We start from the raw sequence: 25,245 nt of genomic DNA on the forward strand, positions 1-25,245 counted from the left end.
GTTTCTCTGAGATCAAAGCTTCATTCCCATTAAAGGAAGGTGATTACACCTCCAGTAAATCTTACTCCCCTTTGCATGTGGCATTCATTCACCTGAGACTCCCACTAAATCTCATCTGGATCTGGAACTCTGCATGGCTACGGTGCACCGGCACCAAATTCTATACAATATATATTGTGAAATCTATTCGATAGAATCTTTATTTGAAGAGAAATTGCTAAATCTCAGACTACAATCTGTTTTAAAACAGATAATTTTTGCTGATCTACTGTATATCTATTTTTCTATCTATTTCCTTCTTTGTATAATTTTCTTCTCTTTCCTCTTAGTAATGCCAAACCTAGGAGTCTGTAGAAACTCACAATCAGCATATGAAACTGGGAACTTGTTAAGAAACTTTAGGGTTTAAAATTCTTTGGGCTAAAACATATTCTTACTAGTTTTTGTCATCTTCTTCTGAATGGTGCAGTTCTCACATGCAGCAGTTAGCTGATGCATAATTAAGGTGATGGCGCTCAGCAGAGGCTTGACCCTTCACCCAGGCATAAGCTTCCCTTCCTTCTGAGGCACATGTCTTGTTCACGAACCACCATAATGGAGACAGGCAAAATGCTGTGTCTTTTGTGTTCCACAGCAGGGGGGCCTGGCAGCTAAATGCTTGGACCCCCATTCTACCCCTAGAGACTCTGGGGACCACAAGTAGACCAGCATTCTGAGAGCGGAGCGGTCTATTGGGATGATACGGTGTCACTAGCTCCTCCAGGTAGGATGGATCTAGGCCTCTGAGGACCTTGTAGATCATGTGATCTAATCTATCCGTGAGAGGTTCAGGACCCAACACCATGACCTCAGTTTTTCCTGAGTTAAGGAGGAGGAAATTTGAAGACATCCTGTTGGGGTCCAGGGTTCCGGGTTGTGTTTGGTTTTTCTTGCAGGGGGCGTGGAGGAGTCGATTGGCAACAGCTGGTGCTGCAGGCAGGCACACCTGTTAGCAATTTCCATCAGGCCACCCATTTAAAGGAGGGAGCGCCTGCCTGCCAGCGTTGGAGTGTTTTGGTGTCTTGTATTGGTGTCTTGATTTTGGTGTCTTCCCTGCATGTTTGAGGTCTCCACGCCATCCTGCTGGACTAGTGAACGTGCAGAACCCGACTCCCATGTTGGCTCCACGCTGGTGCTCTCGGTGCGCTCCGGAAGACCAGATGAGTGCTTCCCTGCAGTCCAGGAGGACTGCCGTTTTGAGTTAGTTTAATAAAACCTATTTTGGACTTTTTGTCACTGTGTTCCTGCCTACTTTCGGGTCCTGTAAAAACCCAATCCCTAACAGAACACTCCGACCAGTATGGACCTTGCGGACCAAGACGCAGTGTGCCACATGTTGGAGGGTCAGGGGAGGCTGCTGGGTCAGCACGACCAGCTCCTCACGGACATTTGGGCTTTGCTTCAGACCCTCAATGCCAGCGTAACAGACCTGCTCTTTCCTGGACGGGCGGGGCAGGTTCCGAGAGTCGTTCCGCAGCCGGCTGCCGCCGCACCACAGGGTCCCCACGTACCCATCCTGGAGCGGTATTCTGGTGAGGCTGGCGTGTGTGCCAGTTTTTTTTTTTGCTTCAGTGGTCCCTAGTTTTCAACCTCCAGCCCCTCACCTACCCCAGCAACAGGGCGAAGATCACCTTTGTTGTTAATCTTATCTCCGGGAGAGCGGCGCAATGGGCCACGGCAGTCCTGGAGAACCAGACACCCGCTTCTTCCAGTTTTCTGGCCTTTACGATTGAGTTAAAGTGGGTGTTTGACCATGCGGACCAGAGTGGCGAGGCGGTCTGCCAGATCCTGTCACTGCGCCAGGGCTCCAGCTTTGTCACTGCACCGTCCGGTTACGCATCCTCGCGGCCAGGAGCGGCTGGAACGACGCGGCCCTCCGGGGGGTGTTCACCCAGGGACTCTCAGAGGAACTCAAGGATGAGTTGGCCTCTCGAGAGGAGTTTGGGGACCTGGAAACACTCATCAGCCTGGTGATCCGGCTGGACAACCGACTGCGGGAGAGACGCCAACTGAGGGTGAGGGAGCATCCAGTGAGGAGTTTGGGGAGTCCATCCTGGCGGAGTGGAGCTCCTGTTGAATCGTCAACTCCGGTCCCTGCTCCACCTCAGGAGGAAGTCGCTGGCAAACCTATGCAGGTGGGACTCTCCCGACTCTCCCACGTGGAGCGGAAGAGCCAGCTGTCGGCGAGGCTCGGCCTGTATTGCGGCCAGGCTGGCCACTTCCTCGCAGATTGTTCATCCCGGCCCAATGAACTAGGCTCGTCGACACTCGTGGGAGTGTTGGTGAGCACTTCCTCTTCCTGCTTCACGCTGCTCCACTTAACACTGCTGTGTACACTCCTCTGGGGCTAGGAATCTGTCTCTGCGCCATTTTTGGTGGACTCCGGCACAGATGACAGCTTCGTTAGCCGGGATTTGGCCATGCAAGCTCGCATCCCCATCGAGACTCTGCCCGAGCCAAGACCCGTCGTTGGTCTCAACGGGGAAGTCCTGGTAACGGTGATGCACCAGACCCAACCCCTCACCCTCATTGTCTCCGGGAACCATCAGGAGCAGATCCGCCTGTTCCTCATCCCGGCATCCTCTTCCATAGGGGTTCTCGGGTCTCCTTGGCTGGCTTGCCACAACCTCCAGACCGATTGGTCGACCGGTGAGAGTGGTGAGTTGGAGTGTGTCCTGTTGGACCAACTGACTTAGCTCTGCACTCACCCCTATGCCTGGTGGCTCGGATCTCACCAGGAGAGCTAAGGAGGTGGGGCGTTTCCCCCGTGCGGTGCGGCCGGGTGGTGCAGTCCAGGTGCCTGGGGTTGGTGATGCTCTCTGCCATGGGAAGAGAGCTGCTGCAGTTTTCCTGGGTGCCGCGTGGTACTGGTCCTAATCGGGTTGACGTGGAGCCGGAACCCATCTTACCCACTCCTGCATCCTGGGGGCCGCATCCTGGCAAGTGGAGGAGAGAGTCCCAGCGGCCCTGAAATCTGTTCCAGATCCAGGTGGGGTCCCATCAAACCAGTGTGTCCCAGAGTACGAGGTGGCGGTGCCCTCAGTACAGGCCAACGTACGCCGGTGTAAGAGGGTGGGGAGGCAGGTCCGCTGCACTCCTGCAGGCCTCCCAGCACTCTCAAATGGCTTGCCAATTGGCACCGGACTCCAGCCCCGTCCTATCAGCCTAGCCAGAAGGTCTGGCTGTCCACAAAGGACCTCCCGTTCCAGGTGAAGCTGGTCGCTGAGTCGGATCTGGTCCCTCCGTCCGAGCCCCCGCTTCCCCTCTATGAGGTAGATGGGGGGCCTGCCTACAGAGTCCGGAGCATTCTGGACGTCCGTCGACGGGGACGAGAGTTCCAGTTCCTGATCGACTGGGAGGGGCATGGTCCGACGACATGATCGTGGGTCCCCTGCCGTTTCATCCTGGACAACAACCTCCTCCGTGACTTCTACCGCACCCACCCGGATAAGCCTGGTAGGGCACCAGGAGGTGCCCGTTGAGAGGGAGGTAATGTTGGGATCCAAGGTTCCGAGTTGTGTTTGGTTTTTCCTGCAGGGGGCATGGAGGAGTCGATTGGCAACAGCTGGCGCTGCAGGCAGGCACACCTGTTGGCGGTTTCCATCAGGCCACCTATTTAAGGAGCAAGTGCTTGCCTACCAGCGTCAGAGTGTTTTGGTGTCTTGTTTTGGTGTGTTTCCCTGCTCGTTTGAGGTCTCCATGCCATCCTGCTGGACTTGTGAACATGCAGAACCTGACTCCTGTGTTTTCTCCACGCTGGAGCTCTCTGTACTTCCCGGAAGATTGAACTAGTGCTTCCCTGCAGTCCAGGACGACTGCCAGTTTGATTTGTGTGGTTTATAAAAACCTATTTTTGGACTTTTTATTACTGCGTTCTTGCCTGCTTTCGGGTCCTGTCAAAACCCTACCGTAACACATCCAAGACTTTATGTCTTTAAGACAGGTCTGAAGCTTCACTAACTGCTCTGTCTTCTCTGGTTTCATGGATAAATATAGCTGAGTGTCATCAGCATAACAATGAAAATTTATCCCATGCTGCCGAATAATGTTTCCTAAGGGAAGCATGTACAAGGTGAAAAGGATCGGTCCAAGTACAGAACCTTGTGGAACTCCGTGGCTAACCCTACTGTCTGAAGAGGGAATGGCATGGACATGAGCAAACTGGAATCTATCTGATAAATACGATCTAAACCAGTCTAGTGCTGTCCCTTCAATCCCAATCATATGTTCCAATCTATGTAACAGGATTCTGTGATCAACTGTATCAAAAGCAGCACTGAGGTCCAGCAGAACCAGCATAGAAACCAGTCCATGATCTGAAGCTATACGAAGATCATTAGTAACTTTAATAAGTGCTGTTTCTGTGCTATGGTGAGCTCTAAAGCCTGACTGAAACTTCTCAAACAGGATGTTTCTCTGCAGGTGCTCCAGTAACTGAGTCACCACCACCTTCTCAAGAATTCTAGAGATAAAAGGAAGGTTGGATATCGGCCTATAATTTGCTTATACGTCAGGATCCAGTGATGTTTTTTTAAGCAATGGCTTAATCACTGCCACCTTGTAGGACCAGGGTACATAACCTGTCGCTAAGGAACAATTGATCTGGTCCAGGATAGAGCTGCCTATTATTGTTAAAACATCCTTCAACAGGTGTGTTGGGATGGGATCTAAAAGACACGTGGTGGACTTTGATTTCTGAATTTGCGAATGCGCCTCAGAAAAATATATAGGGGTGAAGGGCTAGTTTAAGGGCTCGTTGGAGACCCTGTGTGTTCCTAACATAGATGGTTTTCCAGAAGACATCAGTCATTCCAGAGAAGCAACATTGTGGTGTGTAGCAACATTACAGGAGGTAATATGCCCCGCACACATTTAATCCCCCATAAGTGCTTTGAACACATTTCAGACTGTCCAGGAGAACAGCTTGCGTTATTACGCTGTCTTACAAAAACACACATAATATTCTTCATATCCATCAGTCTCCATGACAACCAACACCTTCACTATGATGAGAACCAATTCATTTCAGCTTTTGGTCAGGAATATTCATTTGACTTTATCTATTTGTGTCCATCTCTGGCGTCAGTTTAAGTTACACAGAACACTTTAAAATAGTTGTGATAAGAGCACTCCTACAGTGTTGTGGAATAAACCTCAAAGACTGGTAAAACACTGTCGGGGACCATTCCAGTCCTGAAGGGACTAATTGTTTCAGAAGAAAGATAATTTACTTAGAAAGATTAATTTTAACTGTAGTTTAGTTGGGTCACTAAAAGCTGGAGTTGTTCTGTTCAAAGATCTGTTTTTGCTGGAACTGTTTAGAACTGGTCATCTGGCTGGTTTGTGGTTAAAGACTGTAACAGCCTGCCTGTGTGACCACCAGATGGGTAAGAACTACATCAATGCATAGGAAGTTTGTCCAGACTCAGAAAGAGTAGAAAGCTCATACACAGCACAGATCTGTACGCTGGCAGCAGTCGGGGTCCATTGGGACTTCTCTTTCATTTCCAACACTTTTTTCCTTCTCTCTCTGGCCCAGTGGTAGATATTAATGTAACCCTTTGCATAGATGGGAGGGAGGGAGGAAAAGAGGGATGGAAGGAGTTAAAGAGGGAGGGAGGGGGACACAATTAGATATTCTGATTCAGATGAAGTGGTGAAGGGGTCTTGACTTAAGGAAAAGATAATATTATCATCAACTACAATTTGCTTCCCGCTTCTAAGAATAGATTCAAACTGAAATTGTCGATAACCTGCAGTGGGAGCCTGTTGGAGGTTTCATAGTCAAGCTTCAAAAGTGTGTCGTATTTGTCTTAAATTGTCATTTCTCAGCTCTGCTGTAAACAGGGGTCCATCGATGATAGTCAAACATTCTTTTCAGCCCTGCAAGTCTGTTTTTCCTTCTGTAGCAGAAGCACCCTCTCATTTTCTCACCATCTCCTCCTTTCACTCCCTCCCCTCAACTCTTGTCTCTCCTTCAGCCCCTCCTTCCCAACTTGCTATTCAGTTCAGGGAGGCTTCAGGCAGCATTACTTGCACACTGGTGCAGCAGCATTCCAGCCACCACACCCACCCCCAACCTCGCCTTTATGTATGATAACCAGACATTTCACCTGTTTCTGTTTCTTTCATTACATCTAAAAGCTAGTGTGGAGTACACGGCACTATAGAGTGAATCCATCTCTTTCTGCCTTTCTCCTTCTTTTTGCATCTCTCTCTCTTCTTGAAAGTGGGCGTTACTGCAGTACAGTTTTAACTGCCCAGGCTTCATATGCACGCATCCCTAAACCCCCTGAATCTGTGGTTTTGTTGCACAGTGTCAGAAGAACTGGGTTTCTTTAAATGTGCAACATGCTTCCCAGACAAGCTTGACAATTTATTAGACCTTAGAGGACGTCAGTTTTTCCATTCCCTTTCATGAGAGGAGGGCAGCCATCTAGAGAGCACCACAACAGCCTGATTCTGTAGCTGTGGCTGGAGACCAAAAAATGTTTCAATGAAGGACCATAAATGAGATGTGGGCCCCCTGGACAGTTTAAATGAATACATAATTCATTGATAAATGTGGAAATTTTGTGTTTGTGGGGATGTTCATGGGGATGTACTATCCCACTTTGACCTCATTGTACCAGAATCACTCAAATAAATCCAAACCACTCATGATGGCTGTTGGCCCAAGATTTTTTTTTTAACATACTCTTCATTTTTTGTCTTTTAAAAAAAAAAAAAATAAGCCAGACACTTCTTCTCATCTACATTCAAGGTGGCAACTGATGCCAAGAGCCAATGACAGGCCCACAATTTAAACATGAGCCAGTAAATTGAGAGGCATATGCAAATGGCATCAACCGTAGGATGAAGTGAGCTTGTGCCAAAAGGCACTCCAATTCCTCCTCAGGTCATGCTGTTTTCTCAGCAGCATTAAGGCTAATTTATAGGAGATAACCAGGCTGAAAATGCACTGTTATAGATATTTAAAGACATCATTACTTATTATTAGCAAGGATGACTCCAAAGATCTGAATAAAATTTCAGAAGTGTTGACAGAGAAAGAAGGGCTGGTGTTTGGATGTTGGATGACAGGTTACAGCAGTCAACAATCACAAAGAAGGTACCAATGTGAACCATCACCTTATTGTGGTGGAGGAGTTTGTGTACCCTAATGACCCTGGGAGCTATGCTGCGTGGGGCAATTTGCCCCTCGTAGGGTCTCCCAAGGCAGATTGGTCCTAGGTGAAGGGTCAGACAAAGAATGGTTCACAAGACCCAGCATGGAACATCGAAAAGGGAAGCCGCGTACCCGGCCCGGAGGGTTACCACCCTGGAGCTAGGCCTGGGGCTGGGGATCGATGGCGAGCGCCTGGTGGCCGGGCCTACGTCCATGGGGCCCGGCCGGGCCCAGCCCGAACCAGCTATGTGGAAACTCCTGCCTCCAGTGGACCCACCACACGCAGGAGGTGCATGAAGGGTCCGGTGCAGTGTGGATTGGGCGGCGGACCAAGGCGGGGTCCTTGGCGGGCCGATCCTTGGTTATGGAAATTGGCTTTCGGAACATGGAACGTCACCTCTCTGACGGGGAAAGAGCTGGAGCTTGTGGGGGAGGTTGAGCGCTACCGACTAGATATGGTCACCACACAGACCTGGCAGGCCCAAATGCTTAGTGAGGGTCTGTTGGCAACGTTTGGTGGAGGAACCCGTCAGGCTGGTCTTCAACTCCCACCTCCGAAAGAGCTTTGATCGTGTTCCGAGGGCGGTAGGGGACATTGAGTCGGAATGGGCCATGTTCTGCTCCGCCATTGTCGAGGCGGCTGTCGCGAGCTGTGGCTGCAAGGCTGCTGGTGCTGGTCGTGGCGGTAATCCCCGTACCCGATGGTGGACACCAGAGGTGAGGGGAGCCGTCAGGCTGAAGAAAGAGGCCTACAGGTCATGGCTGGTCTGTGGGTCTCCAAAAGCAGCTGACCAGTACAGGTTGGCTAAGCGGGTTGCGGCCGCGACAGTCGCGGAGGCAAAAACTCGGGCATGGGAGGAGTTCGGTGAGGCTATGGAGGAAGACTTTCGGTCTGCTCCGAGAAGATTCTGGCAAACTGTCCGGGGCCTTAGGGGCGGCAGGCGGCAACTCGCCCACACCGTGTGCCAGCCATGTTAGGTGTGCGTGGGGAGCTGCTGACGTCTCCTGGGGCAATTATCCGGCGGTGCAAGGAATACTTCCAGGAGCTCCTCAATCCTACTAACACGTATCCTCAAGGTGGAACAGAGTCGGATGACCACGAGGTGGACCATCCAATTTCCGGAGCAGAAGTTGCTGAGCTAGTGAAACAGCTGCCTGGCGGCGGAGCTCCGGGAGCGGATGAGATCCGCCCAGGGTATCTTAAGGCTCTGGATGTTGTAGGGCTGTCCTGGTTGACACGCCTCTGCAACATTGCGTGGACATCGGGGGCAGTGCCCTTGGACTGGCAGACCGGGGTGGTGGTCCCGATTTTTAAGAGTGGGCACCAAAGGGTGTGTTCCAACTATTGGGGAATCACACTCCTCAGCCTCCCCGGGAAAGTCTATGCCAGGGTGCTGGAAAAGAGGATTAGACTGATAGTCGAACCTCTGATCGAGGAGGAACAATGCAGGTTTTGCCCCGGTCGTGGAACCACGGATCAGCTCTTTACCCTTGCTGGGGTGCTTAAGGGGAGTTGGGAGTTTGCCAAACCAGTCCACATGTGCTTTGTGGACTTGGAAAAGGCTTATGACCGGGTCCCCAGGAGCATTCTGTGGGGGGTGCTATGGGAGTATGGGGTGGAAGGTCCCTTGATAAGTGCCGTCCAGTCCCTGTACCAAAGGAGCAGGAACTTGGTCGGGATAGCCGGTTGTAAGTCGGACTCATTCCCACTGAGGGTTGGACTCCGCCAGGGCTGCCCTTTGTCACCGGTTCTGTTCATAACTTTTATGGACAGAATTTCTAGGCACACCCGGGGAGTGGAGGGTGTCGAGTTCGGTGGGCGGAAGATCTCGTCGCTGCTTTTTGCGGATGACGTAGTTCTTCTGGCGCCATCGAACAGGGACCTCCAACAAATGCTGGGACGGTTCGCGACCGAGTGTGAAGCGGCAGGGATGCGGATCAGCACCTCTAAGTCAGAGTCCATGGTCCTCGCTCGGAAAAAGGTGAAGAGTGCCTTCTCCGGGTTGGGGAGGGGGTCCTGCCCCAGGTGGAGGAGTTTAAGTATCTCGGGATCTTGTTCACGAGTGAGGGTAGAATGGAACGTGAGATCGACAGGCGGATTGGAGCGGCATCAGCAGTGATGCAGGCACTTCACCGATCCATCGTGGTGAAGAAGGAGCTGAGCCGGAAGGCAAAGCTCTCGATTTACCGGTCGATCTACGTCCCAGTCCTCACCTATGGCCATCAATGTTGGGTGATGACCGAAAGAACGAGATCGCGGATACAAGCAGCTGAAATGAGTTTCCTCCGCAGGGTGGCCAGGCTCAGCCTTAGAGATAGGGTGAGAAGCTCGGACATCCGGGAGGAGCTCGGAGTAGAACCGCTGCTTCTCCACATCGAGAGGAGTCAGTTGGGGTGGCTTGGGCATCTGGCTAGGATGCCTTCCAGACGCCTCCCTTTAGAGGTGTTCCGGACATGTCCCATCGGGAGGCAGCCTCGTGGCCAGCCCAGGACTAGGTGGAGAGATTATATCCCTCGCCTGGCTTGGGAGCGGCTGGGGGTTCCCCCGGAGGAGCTGATGGAAGTGGCTGGGGAGAGGGCTGTCTGGGCGTCCCTCCTGAAGCTGTTGCCCCGCGACCCGGATCCGGATAAGCGGGAGAAAATGGAACGGAACGGATGTTGCTAACTAACTAATCACATTTCAAAATACTCATCGTGATGGGTCAAACATAAACACCGTGAATTAAAAAAAAAAAATCTGATCCAAACTAATAAGATGTGGTTTATTTTTGCATTAAACATACATAGCAAAACAGAGACGTTTCATTGGTTGATGTTTTCAGCACCGTCTCTCCCTCATGTGATCATTAGCGGTTTGTTTCAACTCATTAATCGGCCCCAAAACTCCTGATAGTGTTTTTCTTTTGTCTGCGTGGTGCAATTATGCACATCAGAATGACACAAGAAAACTGAATTTTAAAAAGTTACCAACATCTACCAACTTTCAGCTGACTAGCCTGTTTAAACATGTCTGCCAACAGAGAAAAAGAAACACACAAGGGCTGCCTAGGGCTTAAATATGCTGTAATAACAGTATAATTTGACATTTATTTCTGTCCCATGCCATTGTGTCTCATCGCAAAAAGAAAAAAATCTGGGTATCATTATTTGAAATCCTCAGGCCTTTTTTTACAGAAATGATAATGATACATTTCATTTAGATGTGCCTTTTCGGTGTTCTTTAATCAAACTGGCTGACAGCTTTAACTGGAACTTAATGAAGCCAAGATAAATGGGCCCATCTGTGGGTCTATGGCTACAGGAGCATAACTTAACCTGATGATGCTCCAGCTACCTATCATTAACTAGTATACCAGCTAAACAAAGGCCACTTTGGTCAACCCCACAACACTAATAGCGTGTCTTGTCTTCTAAACGCACCCAGACACCATAACCACAGTGAATAGTAATTGGATCTCTCACGCCTGGCTAATTGTATTGAAAAGGAGCAGGAATTGATGTCATTTAACATATTGATCCTGGGAGACTGTCTAAGTGAATGTCTCACCCTGACCCTCTACAACAGCCTTTTTTTCTATGTTCCTCTCCATTACGCATTTGCTCATTCTATTTTGTTTCTATGTTAAAGGCCACAGTTTACAGATTCCCTTCTTATCCATTTGTTTCATTATTGCCTTGACAGAGTCAATTACTGTTGATCATTCATCCCGTATGAGGCTCTGAATTTTGTTCATTTGGTAAATGGTTCCACAAGAACACAAGTTAAGAGACAAATGTTTGAATTTGCCTTTTTACATGTTTCAAATATCAAATACAATTTCTCACACTCATTGGAGGTAAGAATTGGATTTTGTTCTATAGTTAACCCACCTACCAATTGATTTATGCATTTAGCTTCCGATGGGCCCAGATCATGGCGCAACCTTGACTAAATAAATGAATAACAGTAGTAAAGGTCTCCTGAGCGGGAAACAGCAGAGTCTGCTGCTTTCGCTGCCATTATCTAGCTCAAGTGATGCTCATTTCCAGATATCCTCCTTTATCTTCCTCTCCCCAACTCTGAATGAATGAGCTCACACTAGGGAGCATAATAGATGGGAACTTTGTCTGGAAAATACCTGGGGGATTTGTGTGTACCAGAAAAGGAGTGAGCATCCACATTCAGTTATATGACAGTCAAATCCAGCTACCAGTGGTGTTCTTGGGAGACAACTGCCAGTGTTGTCAAGCTTTTAATAGCTTTGAATGGCACAGTGCAATTACAGTCATGTACTGCTGATGTGGATGGGAGACTAAGATACTTTCAAACCAACAAACAAAAAACTACACTCTCAGACCATCACGCTCATGATTGTCTTCTCCTTCAGGCTTATTTCTGACACAATAAAACACACACAGAGACTTACATACAGGGGCTTTAATCAGTGTTGGATAGAATCCCAAAATTTTGGTTGCCCATTAAGTCAAGCTTATTTGCCCCCGCCGTCTAGTACAAATGAAAGAGGTATGCTTGAGAAACAAGTATTCACACTTGCGTACAAGGCTCGTCATGTTGGATGAACATGGATATAGGCTTTAAATGATGACATTGTGCGACATGTATGTTGTGTATTAGCGTGGTGGTGGTGGAGCTCTTCCAATATAAGGACAGCATTATTTTCTTTCCAAATAGCAAAGTAGTGCATTGGGCGGCAGTAGTACAGTCTGTTGGGACTGGGCTGAGAATTGGTTCAAGCCCCAGGGCAGACAAAACATGGAAGGTGTTCTGGTAGTAGGGGAAGGTGCCAGAACACCTTCAGAACACTGCCAAGGTACTCTTGAGCAAGGTACCAAACCCACAATTGCACATATAGGGTTCTGCGATGAACTGGGGATTCATCCAGGGGTGGACCCTGCCTTAAACCATTGTGTAGCCTCCCCGTCAATTTGAATGGAATAGAACGGTTAAAAAAAGCAGTTAAGATAAAAGTAATAATTTCGATATGACCAAAATGTAGCTTTATTTCAGGAATAATGTTTTTTTTAACGGTAAGGTTTTAGTTGAGGATGCACACGTTTACCTTTAGGTACCTTTGTTTTAACAGGAGCATATTGATGATTTATTATTCATTAGAAATCCTTCGTTATGACCTTCTGCTGCATGCTAGGTAATACTGAGTTAAATCTTGGCTAATCCTGGTGAAAAGCGTTAGTTTTGTCACCTTCAATGAGTGTGTAGACGCAAAGATTCTCACTAAAGAAGCTGCTCCTCAAAGTGGGTCATCAAAGTTGACTGCAAGGAAAAACATGGGATTGAAATGGTGCGCTAGCAAGAGGGACAACCCTGAGAAGGGTCACGAACGTGCAACTGGAGTCAGTGCTTCATAATTGCAAGATCCAGTGAGAGCTTCCACACCCGGTGATGGTTTGAACATCCACGTCATCTCCCAGTGTTGGAACCTCTTACCAGGCACAAGGGTCAGCACAACCGTCTACCCATAGATTTTAGTGCACGTCAGACTGCCCTTTTCTGGCCATCTTTATGGAGAGGTGGATCCAGCAGGACTTGTCACCCTTGTCTGATCAAAGCCCAACAGGGAGTCTATGGATTATTTTGAAGATGAAGATATAAGAGACCAGAACCAACACCGATGAAGAGCTAAAGGCTGCTGTCGGAGCAATATGGGCATCCAGCAGGCATGAGTGCAAAAGGAGCCCCACGTTATTTCTTGACGTATCAAATTACTAAAGAAAATGTTAAATAAATAAATGTATACTAAATGTTCAGTGACCCAAGTAATATTATACTGTATCTGTCAACAAGAGCTGAAAATTAAAAAAAACCAACAGGTGCTGGAGAAACAGCTGGAAATCCCACTTAGAGCACAAATGTTTGGTCTGTCATGAGATGATGTTGAGTTTATGGTGTAGAAGAATTTTTCACCATGAGCTTTCACCATTTTTCTTCACCTCTTCTTCAGTTCAGATTATTGGTTGTACAAACAAACACGTTAATGTGTCTGTGAGTGTCCTCAGAAAGGTTCAGCTTAATACTTATTATTATTATTATAATTATTATTATTACTATTATTATTATTATTAGTAGTAGTAGTATTGACAATTATACTTTAATCCTGTGATTCCCTCTGGTGCCTAAAGTCTTTGGGCTCCAAAATGACTAATGTTTTTGTGGATATGCGGCACAGGCAAGAAAATTCAACTAAATCATTGTGTTTTTATAACGTCCATTCATTAATTATACGATACCTTTGATAAACTAGTTTCACTTGTGCATAATTTTTCCCCAGGTTTTGTCACATTTGATGCCATTAGAAAGAGGGTGGGGCCCACTGACATATGGGTTATTGCTGATGTTTCACTGTCAGAAGAAAGAAAACTATAAGTGGAGCTATATGAGCCTTTGGTCAAGGGCAAACCATCCATTCAGAGTGAAAAAGCATCACATTTCTTTTTATGGCTAAAGGCTCTTTTCATTGAGCTGCATCACAAAGCTTGAACACATGAGAATTCTTTACTGCACATTCAAACACATGCTGACAAGTATGACAATTCAAATGCAGGAACGACTACGTATATATTACTGGTTTATCATCAAGCTAGGCTTGAGTAGAAACCTAATGAAGGGCATATTCAGACTCAAATTCAAATTGTTCACCCTGATCATGAACACATCTGCATAGGATGTATTTTTGGCCTGTGGGGTACTAATTTTGGCTCCCTTCCACTCAGTTAGACAATAGGGAAAACACACATAAGCAGCATTATTAAACATGATGACAGCTGAGTAGCCCCAATGGATAAAGCAGGGTTGCCATGGACAAGTGGTCAGTTTGTCTCAGTGGAATCATTAATTGCTCCAGCACCTAAATCCTGACCGTAATCCACCTGTCCAACATAGATGACGAGAATAGTAAAACCAATTAGAAAAGCTAATCCCAGAAATGAAGACTAGCCATGAAAGCACACAATCATGAAGATTCTTGCATTCAGTATTTGCATTCGGTGTTCAGTCATTTCTCAAAGTTCTGGAAAACTAAGAAGATATTCTTTGGTAGTTGATGTGTCAATAAGCAAAATACAGAAATCTAGAAAAGCATGAAAGGTTGTGCTGCCCCTTCCCATATTTCTTAGTGTATACGAAACAGCTGGTGACTCTGAGTCACCAGTCCAGAGTCAACAGCTTCCCAGTACCTTCAGTGGGAGTTGGGAGCAACAAAGGTGTAACAGGTCTTGGCTACAACTAAAATAATTTATTTCAAGTGTGGAAGATACCAGTCATCCTTTAAACACCAGCATTGGTAGGCAGGTGTGTTAACTGGAGCTTTTCTGCTTCCTTTTGACAGACTGGAAGAAAGGAAAAAGGTGACCCTCTGAATTCAGCCATTGACAAGATGACCAAAAAGACCAGGGATCTCCGCCGACAGGTGAGTCCATGCTTCTGTCTTTCTGTGTACGTTTTTTGTTGCAAAACGGGTAAAATCTTGCATCCCCTGTTTATATGTATGTTTAGACCTGTCTTCTGTGGAAATATGTCTGTGAAGTCAGAACACACACTTATCTTGTCCGTTGTTTTGCTAACATTCCCGGTGTGGCCATTCCTGTGCCAAAGACACACACTTGTGATGACCGACCTTTGGATTTCATCCAAAATGAAAACTGCTAATTGCTGTGAGGACAAAAACTGTCTCACACAGAAGAGAAAACTGGCAGACAAATAATGGTCAAAATTTGAGTGGATCTCATAAAATCCACTTTGGTCGGGTTGCCCGACTTGACAGCCTGACAGTCAAGACCCCCCTCTGACAGGATGTTCTATTGACTGGGTGGGCTTGACAAGAGGCGGTGTGTTTGAGTTTTCGGCACAAAATGCAATATTGTAATTATACATTTTCCCGTAACAACTGCCAGTGAGAGATCAGACGTTAAAGCAGACAGGAAGAAATTGTATGTAACGTTTGTAGATTAGGATCAAGTGGCTCTTTGTCAAAATGGCAGGTTTTCTGAAAGAATGAGACCAGAGTAAATCAGGTTTCTCAGCCTTGAATGTGACCTATCACGTGATCAATTCAACTGTGGGACAATTCAAAACAAACCCAAAATACGTATTGAATAGGAAAAATTAAAATCTTACAATAACCTTGGTGCAGGAATATGCTCCCCCTTAAACTTAGAATAATTGGGGTAATAGGCCAATAGCACGCCTCGTCTGGAGAAGACAATATTTTTCCCACCATTCAGAACAAAATACTCTATCTCATCTCATATGCGTAGTCCTCTTCAACTCTTCACAGATGTTCAGTTCCAACAATACGGTTCTACAAAACTTGAATGTGCTTCTTCGCAATTGCCCAAATTTGGAAAAATGGCATATTTTAATGTAACTGCAGTTAACAGCCACTATTTTCTGATACAGTAATTCCTGGAAGTCTTTTCCCTGACCAAGTAGAAGTATACATTCTTCTGTTTGTCTAGGCATTATTTTTTAGTTTTATTTTGTGACCAACATCCATTCTTGCTAATTTCTTTTTTTCAATATTTTATGCTGTGATGTACAGACACAAAACAAACTGTCGGTCGTCCAGGGTAAATTTTGTAGTTCAGGAGTCTTAAATGATGGTATTTGAAATGATAAAAGCATTAGACAAATAAATGTATTAAAAGATTTAATATCAGCGAAGTACCATACCATACCATACCATACCATACCATACCATACCATACCATACCATCCTCTACCGCTTATCCGGGGTCAGGTCACGGGGGCAGCAGCCTAAGCAGAGAGGCCCAGACTTCCCTCTCCCCAGCTACTTCTTCCAGCTCATCAGGGGGGATCCCCAGTCGTTCCCAGACCAGTCGAGAGACATAGTCTCTCTAACGTGTCCTGGGTCTTCCCGGGGGCCTCCTACCGGAGGGACATGCCCTAAACACCTTACCAGGGAGGCGTCCAAGGGGCATCCTAACTAGATGCCCAAGCCACCTCATCTTGCTTCTCTCAATGCGGAGGAACAGCGGCTCTACTCCAAGCTCCTCCCGGATGGCAGAGCTTCTCACCCTATCTCTAAGGGAGAGCCCAACCACCCTTCGGAGGAAGCTCATTTTTGCCGCTTGTACCCGCGATCTTGTTCTTTCGGTCATTACCCAAAGCTCATGACCATAGGGACGGGTAGGAACGAAGATTGACCGGTAAATCGAGAGCTTCGCCTTTTGGCTCAGCTCTCTCTTCACCACAACGGACCAGTGCAGAGTCCGCATTACTGCTGACGCCGCACCGATCCACCTGTCGATCTCCTGATCCATTCTTCCCTCACTCATGAACAAGACCCCGAGGTATTTGAACTCTTCCACTTGGGGCAGGATCTCCTCCTTGACCTGCAGAAGGCACTCCATCTTTTTCTGGTTGAGAACCTTGGATTTGGAGGTGCTGATTCTCATCCCAGCCGCTTTACAATCAGCGAACCGATCCAGTGATTGTTGGAGGTCGCGGGCCGATGACGCCAACAGGACCACATCATCTGCAAAGAGCAGAGACCCGATCCTGAGGTTACTAAGCCGGATCCTCTCAACGCCATGACTGCACTGAGAAATTCTGTCCATAAAAGTTATGAACAGAATCGGTGACAAAGGGCAGCCCTGGTGGAGACCAACCTTCACTGGAAATGAGTTCGACTTACTGCCAACAATGTGGACCAAACTTTGACACCGATCGTACAGGGAGCGGGCGGCCTGTATCAGGGGGCCAGGCACCCCATACTCTCGGAGGACCCCCCCACAGGACCCCCCGAGGGACACGGTCAAATGCCTTCTCCAAGTCCACAAAACACATGTGGACTGGTTGGGCAAACTCCCATGCACCCTCGAAGACCCTGCTGAGATCAGGTACCCACCCCTCCCCCAGCCCAGTCTCCTCTGCTGCTACCCCCGCCACTGTCTGTGCCCCCAATAGACTGTTCCTCCTGTCCCCCCTCCCCCTCTCTCATGAACTTCAGCTCACACATTCCCGACACTTCACACTCTGGCCCATGCCCATCCCCCCACCAACACCTCCCTGCTACAGCCTGTCCCTCACACCACACCAGGTGAGGAAGGCCCTGAAGAAGAACAGGGCCAGGAAAGCGACAGGTCCGGATGGCATCAGCTCCAGGCTCCTGAAGTCCTGCGCAGACCAGGTGTGTGGGATCTTCAGTCACATGTTCAACCTGAGCCTGAAGCTGGGGAGAGTGCCACAGCTGTGGAAGACGTCCTGCATTGTCCCAGTGCCGAAGACACCGCACCCCAATGAGCTCAACAGCTACAGGCCGGGAGCTCTGACGTCTCATCTGATGAAGACGCTGGAGAGACTCATCCTCGCCCACCTGCGCCCACTGGTGAGCTCCTTCATGGACCCGTTGCAGTTCACCTACCAGCCGAGCATCGGGGTGGACGATGCCATCATCTACCTCCTCCACACCTCCCTCAGTCACCTGGAGAAGACTGGAAACACTGTGAGGATCATGTTTTTTGATTTCTCCAGTGCGTTCAACACCATCCAGCCCAGGCTGCTGGGGGACAAGCTGCAGGTAGCTGGGGTGGATCACCACCTCACAACATGGATTCTGGACTACCTCACACAAAGACCACAGTTTGTGAGGGTGAAGGGCTCCCAGTCAGATTGGCTTCTCTGCAGCACTGGTGTCCCACAGGGAACAGTTCTGGCTCATTTCCTGTTCACCCTCTACACCGCAGACTTTTCACACAGTACATCTTCATGTCACCTCCAGAAGTTCTCTGATGACTCACTGATGAGTCAATCACTGATGGGGACGATACGGAGTACAGGGAACTTATTCAGGTGGTGGCTTTCCGCAGGTGAAACAACCCCCCGCCTGCACCAGTGAACATCCTGGGAACGGATGTTGACGTGGTGGAGTCCTACAAGTACCTGGGTGTTCACCTAAACAATAACCTGGACTGGACACACAACACAGATGCCCTTGTCAAGAAGGGCAATAGCAGACTGTTCCTGCTCAGGAGGCTGAGGTCTTTTGGAGTGCAGGGCCCACTCCTGAGGACTTTCTATGACTCTGTGGTGGGATCAGCCATCTTCTATGGGATTGGCTGCTGGTCCAGTAGCATCACGGACAGGGACAGGAAGAGGATGGACAAACCACTCCTCCTGAATCCGAGGTTCGACTATCCGGCGGACCCTCCTCTCCAGTACCCCTGAATAGACCTTACCAGGGAGGCTGAGGAGTGTGATCCCCCTATAGTAACTTCAACTTCAGCCCTGGAGATACGAGAGCCTGTCCCTAGGTCCCCGGGCCCTGCTTCCTCACTGGAAGGCATGTTGGTGGGATTAAGGAGGTCCTCAAAGTATTCCTTCCACCGATCTACAACATCCCAAGTTGAGGTCAGCAGCACACCATCGCCACTATACACAGTGTTGACAGTGCACTGCTTCCCCTTCCTCAGATGCCGGATGGTGGTCCAGAACCTTTTCGAAGTCGTTATCCATGGCCTTAAAAATATCTTTACCCATGTGTAGATTAGAAAAATACTTTAAAAATACATAATCCTCAGTCTCCCTGTCATATTTTACATATCTACATATTTTAATATTTCACAGCCCATCACCTGACCAGCATCTCAGCTGCCTCCCATTTAAGAGCTTTTTGGTCTGCCCATTGCTCACTTGCTAAAGGTTTTCCTATAATAGTAGTATAGTGGCTCCATGCACTGAGCCCAAGGGTATTTCCAAGGGTGTCCTCTTCTCGCACAAAGGGTTCAAGTTGAAAGAACCTTTAACCTGCACATTTTGGTCAGATATAAGGATCATCAGCACCCTGTGAGACCAACAGCACATCCTTACCAGTGTGCCAACTTTAGCCTAAGCTAAAAAATAACCACCCATCTTTAGAAGAAGCCATCCTCATTCAGAAATCTATGTCTGCATTGACATGCACCTGACTTAACTTTCAACAAGAACAGCTCTTGCACAGCTTGGACCAGTGCATCAAATTTATTTCAGGAAATCCTCAAAATCCCAGCTGCATTTGCAGTTGTGTCATAGAAACCACTTGATATACATCATTAAGCTCTCTGAAAAGGAAAACCAAAACCACCAAGTTAATTTCTTGAATTAGTATTCCCCAGTCTCTCCAGCCATGTGTTGTAGCACTGCCATCCTGCCTGGAGTTAATGAGTTCATGCATTTATCAAGTCATTTCTCTGGGCTCCATTTTGACTGATGGCTGATTCCTGAAGTACCCCCCCACTTGAAGCCTATTAGCATGTATAATATATAAGAAATACTGTATTTTGAAGTTAAATTGATGTCAGTCATGAGAAAATATCTCACATTTAAACCCATAGCATTGGCTACTCTAGAAATTAATTTCTATGAAAAATAAAACTCCAATGCAATCAGAACTCATATTGCTGATGCTACCACATGAGCTATGAGCTATGAGCTATTTCACAAGCTTGAATGAGCAACGATGATGCTGTTGGAATTCTTGATCTGGTTCCTTCTAGTTTTGTAGGGGGAAGTGAGAGAGAGAACAGACAGTGGGTGTGCAGCATGGAAGGAGATGAGATTAGAGATTGAAAATGGGGTTCTGTGGGAGTGGTGTGGGCATTAGAATGCTGATGGCGCAGTAATGGCTACAACTTGGGAAATCACTTGTCTGTATCAGTCCTCCACTCAAATGCAGAGGTGGAATTAGTTTCCCTATTGAGCATTTATGAATAAATAATGAAGAAGCTCTTTTACTCATGTAATATCTGTCAGGTAGTAGTCAGTAAAAAATAAGAACGTTGCACTTAAAGGAATCTTTTTTTTTAAACCCCCGGAGAACGTTTCACTTCAGTTCTGACACATGAAGAACAAAAAGAGGTCTGTAAAAGTCAACGTGGTGCTGGGCCTGTATGGATTTTGTGTTTATTAATTACTGTTAAAAAGAAGGCAGGTCCAATTAAAAAATAATTCATTGATGTTTTCAGATAATTGGGTCATTGACTCCCAATCAAACGTTTCCCAACAGGAGTGACTCTCTGGCAAGAAACAGCAGACCTTTAGGAGGGTGATGTTTTGCATAAGTGGAATTGAAGGACAATACAGATGCAACTGAAATTTTATAGAATTTAACAAAGAGTAACTACACTTCTCGGTTTTGGCAATTGTGTGTCTCCGCTAGGTAAGACGCGCCCTGCTACTCTAAAACAGCCTCCAACATACTTTGACTAAAATGTCCAGGGTTGAATCAATCAACAACACTGCTTCATACGAAAATGTTTGTGTTTTCAAAGAATATGGTTATAGAATGGTTTTGGCATTTAATTGCTTCTTAAGTGGCCTATTTGATTAACATAGAACTGCACCAAGTTCAGGATCATGTGTAATGTGTCCTGATTGGACCCAAATGCAAAAATGTGGCACCAAAAAAGGGAAGTTAGATGTGACTTTTATTAATGTTATTTTCAGCAGTTGGCCGCCAGCAGGTTGACTACAGGGGAGGCAACCAGAAGAAAGGAATAAGGCCAACAGGTTGCCTATGGAAGAAAAATCTAATGCAGAAGCTCAGAGAAGCTTGTCAGCTACATGGTGGAAGGACAAGAAACATGAAACAGACAGAAAAACTGTTAATCAGGTAGTGAATGCTTTCATGTTGACCAGGACAAACATGTGAAGACAAGCCATGTCAACATATGCTGGAAAGTCTTGTATCCTGGGAGCACCAGTTGGATGTGAAGGTGTAGCTGGGAAGTGAATAGAAAATGCCCCAGCAAAGGGAAATAAGTGCAAAAGACTTGACACCATGCATGGCATTATGAGCAACTATTGTCCATAAATATTTAGAAAACACAAAATGTTTGCTGTAGGTTCTAGCGGCACGGACCAGTGATGTCTGCCTCTCTCTGGGCTTGATTTCATCCATCTCCACAGCTGAGATGACTAAGCGCTGACTAAGTCAGTAGCAGTCTGAGCATCATCATGGTATATGCGCCCGTTACACTGACCAGTGTGATGAATTGAAGTTGGTCTCTAGAGTGTTATCCCAAAGCTCCATCAGGTGTTTTTATGCAGAGTCTCAGAGCCCTGTTGATCTTGTACAGCTGCAAGGCCTCCAATATGTATAGGTTTTCTTGTAGCCACTCTAGGTGGTTACCAGAAGCTGGTACTTTGGTAATTTGGTGACCTTACTGACCCCGGTCGGGTGTTGTGCCACACACCTTTTCGTGCTCGCGGCTATGATGGCTGACATGAGCTTCCGTGTTGTGCTCAGGCAGGTTATGGGCTGGCTGGTATGTCAACTACAGGGGATCCTTTCATGGATGGCACAAACCTGTAATTACTGTGTCATTTCAGTGGGAATCACACTTGAACTTTCTATCTATCGACCAGACCGGACCGGACCGACAGACTGTCTGTCTGTCTGTCTGTCTGTCTGTCTGTCTGTCTGTCTGTCTGTCTGTCTGTCTGTCTGGATGGATGGATGGATGAATGAATGGATGGATGACCGACCGACCGATCGACCGACCGACCGACCGACCAAATATTAGAACCAGAACCTACAGCATGTTTTTTAACTGAATGGTTATCTTTTTTAGGTTGAGGTAACTTACTCATTGAGAAGTCCTAATCACGGGCAACAAGGAATATTGTAATACCAAATCCCCCTTTCTCATTACATTTGAATACTTGTTATATGTGCTATCATTGAATTATTGGATTATTGTGAGTTATTTTACTAAATGTTTTATTAATATTGGTAAATGTTTTATATTGTCCTTGCACTTGTAATACTACTATGCAATCATTATTAAACACCTGTAGCGATGTTGAAACAAATCAAATGTCCTGCAGAATATGGGTTTCTTTTTTCATTAGTTAGTTTTAGTTTCATTAGTTAGTCTTGGATGTTCTGTTGTTTTTGAGGTGAACCCTCTTTGTGTCAGGGAAAGAGCTGCTCTGTTGATCGTTGTTATCACGTTCATATTAAATAGCATCATGCTCTTTACAGTCTTGTAAATCAATCAGTCTCCTGCCACTTCTTTGCAGACAGAATGTAAACATAGTTTCAAGTAGCAACATTGCCCTTGTAAAAGGCTTTGTTGGAACCATAACATCCTCCATGATATTTACACTCATGCCCATTAAGGTTATTTCACTCTCATAGAAGGTTTGAATCTCTGTTGTCTTCCCCATTTTCTTCTTTACAATGATGAATTATATGGAATCATTGCAAAATGTAAAAGAGTGAATTCATCTCCACTATTATGTTTTCTCTCTCTCTTTGTTTTGCAGTTGAGAAAGGCAGTGATGGACCACATTTCAGACTCTTTTCTGGAGACTAACGTCCCTCTGTTGGTGCTCATTGAAGCAGCAAAGAGTGGAAATGAAAAGGAGGTCAAAGAGTATGCGCAGGTGTTCCGTGAACATGCCAACAAGCTGGTGGAGGTCAGTCATGAATTATATAAACTTCTCTACTCACAAACTGCACCATATTGATTGTAGCTCATCCAGTGTAGAGTCCTCACTTTTAAAAAACATATACAGCTCATTCAGCCATACCTTTTTCCACCTATCTGAAATCAGGTAGCTTCCTTCTCCTCAGCAATTTCCCCTAGCTCTTCCATCTTGTCTTGGGCCTGTCCCGATGCCACATCCCTGTGGGTTATGCCCAAAAAAAAAGGGAGGCATTGAGGAGGCATGCAAACCAAATCTCTGAGCCGCCAACTACCTACAGCCCTTCCCAGATTATATAGCCCATCACTTATCTGTCAGGTAGAACCTAGAAATCCATATAATTTGTTTCAGCCAGATCCCCTTTAACACCCAGAATATGCTTTAAAAACTCAGTCGATCAAGGTTTTGACCAGAATTGTTGACAAAGGAGAGCCCCGGAAGAATCCAACCATTACTTAAGGTAAATAAGAATTAGTCTTTAGTCCATGTATAGCAGTCTGGTACCATATGGTCCCAGACCACCACCACCACAGAAATCTCATTGGAACAGGATGAACGCCTTCCAACCAGTAGACTGGTTGGGTAAACTCCCATGCACCCTCCAAAACTCTGCTGAGAGTGTAGGACCGGTTCACTGTCCACAACCAACATTGGGTCTCATTCATGAAACATTAAATTAGTGAACAGATTTGCTCCTAAAAGCCTATTCCACTAAAGAACTACTCCGGATTCAGGAACACGTGAAACTGTGTTCGGGAAACTCAGATCTGATCATAAACACGTGTGTAGATCATGAATCAAAACAGTCCTAAATTGACAGCACGCTCCCTGTAATCAGCTATTTGCATAAATCTCTGACCATGAATTGGCAATAAGCACAAGAAAAGGAGGTTTTCATTGATGTGTCCGGTTTACCTGTCAGTCATGCACAAGCAAAATGAGAGGAAACAAAAGAAGAACTTTGCGGAAGCAGCTATAGCGATTATTTTGATCATTTATGAAATTAAGTTAAAGAAGCACATTTGCAGTGATGTGCCATTGACAGGCAAATCAAAAGCCTAGGAGGTAACAGATACAGTTATTGTGATCTATACCATCTCCAAAACCATATCGGAGGTCAAAAGAAGTGGTTTGATATAAAAATGGAGGCCAAAAAATGTATTTTTGCACACAGAAAAAATATGTCTGCCACAGGAGGAGGCAGCTCACTGTCCAAATTGTCAAATACAGACCAGCTCATAACAGGAATTATTGGGGAGAGTGCTTTGTCAGGACTCATCCCTGATGGAGACAGCGACCCCAGACCCTGGTAAAGAAAAAAATGTTCTATCACAATAGTCTACATTATGAAAAATCACAGAAACCTTTGTGATCAATTTAGTTTCGATTGAACAGTCCCATGTATGACATATGTAGCTGACATTGCTTTATGGTGCCAGTCCCTCACAGTGTTTGAAATTGTTCAAGGTTTTTTGTCAGTAGGAGAATGAAATAACCCCCTAATTGCCTTCTTTCTGCAGTGGAAATGTAAACTTCTAAATGGGGTTCCTTGGTAATACAAAGAATAACTAACTGCTGTCTTAGTTTGGATGCCACCTTGAGCACATGTCAGAAACCCATTGCATTGTTTTCTGATACTAGTCGATGAACTATTTGGTGCGCATACGTTTGTTAAGCACAAATAAATCTTACGGACCCCCCAAAAAAAGTTGGCCCAAACAACTGCTGGATCAGCACAATTGATTAGTATGGACTGTTACCTCTGTGGCCACAGAGGTTTAGAAACTGAAAACCAAGAGACTGCTATGAAGGGGTTTGAGCTGGTTGATAGGAGATATTTACGTCCAGACTGTTATTGCAACAGTTTTCACATCTGAACCCCAATGAAGCCGGCTGCAGAACGGTCCTTGCATGCTGGCACAATCAGCATTATTCATTTTGTTAAAGTAAAGTAAAAAGCTGCCAACAAAACTGTTTTCTGTGATGTCAGCTGAGTTGGTGAGGGATCTGGATAGCCTTTCTGTTGCCTAAGCTGTTTGCGGATGAGAGAGCCCAACTGATATACTGAAGTGAACTATACAAAGTAAAAACCCGCTAGATTTGATCAATTCCCAATTTTCCTACAAGAAATGTGTACACTTGCAATACATTTCTACTGTGTGTCGAGTACATTCACATAGCTCACAGTGCGCTTCAGCAGAGAGAATGCAGCTCGTTCCATATCACCACGACATGACACATATTGTTTTCATACTTTTGTATTTCTGACTTTTTGATTGAGCAGTAACCCATTATAATAATATATATCTATAGAGCGGCCTTTTGTATTGAAGATGTGCTTCCGTCTTCAGTAAAGTTTCAGTTCTATTCCAGTTTTATTGCTGCTGCAGTGGGAATTTGTGCATGTCAGCACTTCTTGAACATCCAATAGACATTATGGTCCATCAATCCTCTCATGTTAAAATGAGGTTTTCCTTTGACCTTAACTTCATCTTTGATTTTTTTTTTCCTGAACAGTGCTGGTATTTTTAAAGAGACATTTTTAAGTCTTTTCTTTCTAAAAGCTCCTCATCTGTGCTATTCTTCCTCCACA

The 25,245-nt window shown here is 46.2% G+C and overlaps 1 protein-coding gene across 2 annotated transcripts in view; it reads left to right on the top strand.

Moving 5' to 3' along the window:
• Positions 1 to 25,245, top strand: part of ctnna2 (catenin (cadherin-associated protein), alpha 2) — a 233,440-nt gene that overhangs the window by 143,236 nt on the left and 64,959 nt on the right. For both annotated transcript variants that reach the window (XM_029850881.1, XM_029850880.1), the window contains exons 8-9: positions 14,551 to 14,631; positions 22,491 to 22,643. In XM_029850881.1, the coding sequence (XP_029706741.1) occupies positions 14,551 to 14,631; positions 22,491 to 22,643 (234 nt within the window). The remainder of the gene's footprint in view (positions 1 to 14,550; positions 14,632 to 22,490; positions 22,644 to 25,245) is intronic.

This window comes from Takifugu rubripes, chromosome 17, assembly GCF_901000725.2.
Source record: "Takifugu rubripes chromosome 17, fTakRub1.2, whole genome shotgun sequence".
Taxonomy (NCBI): Eukaryota; Metazoa; Chordata; class Actinopteri; order Tetraodontiformes; family Tetraodontidae; genus Takifugu; species Takifugu rubripes.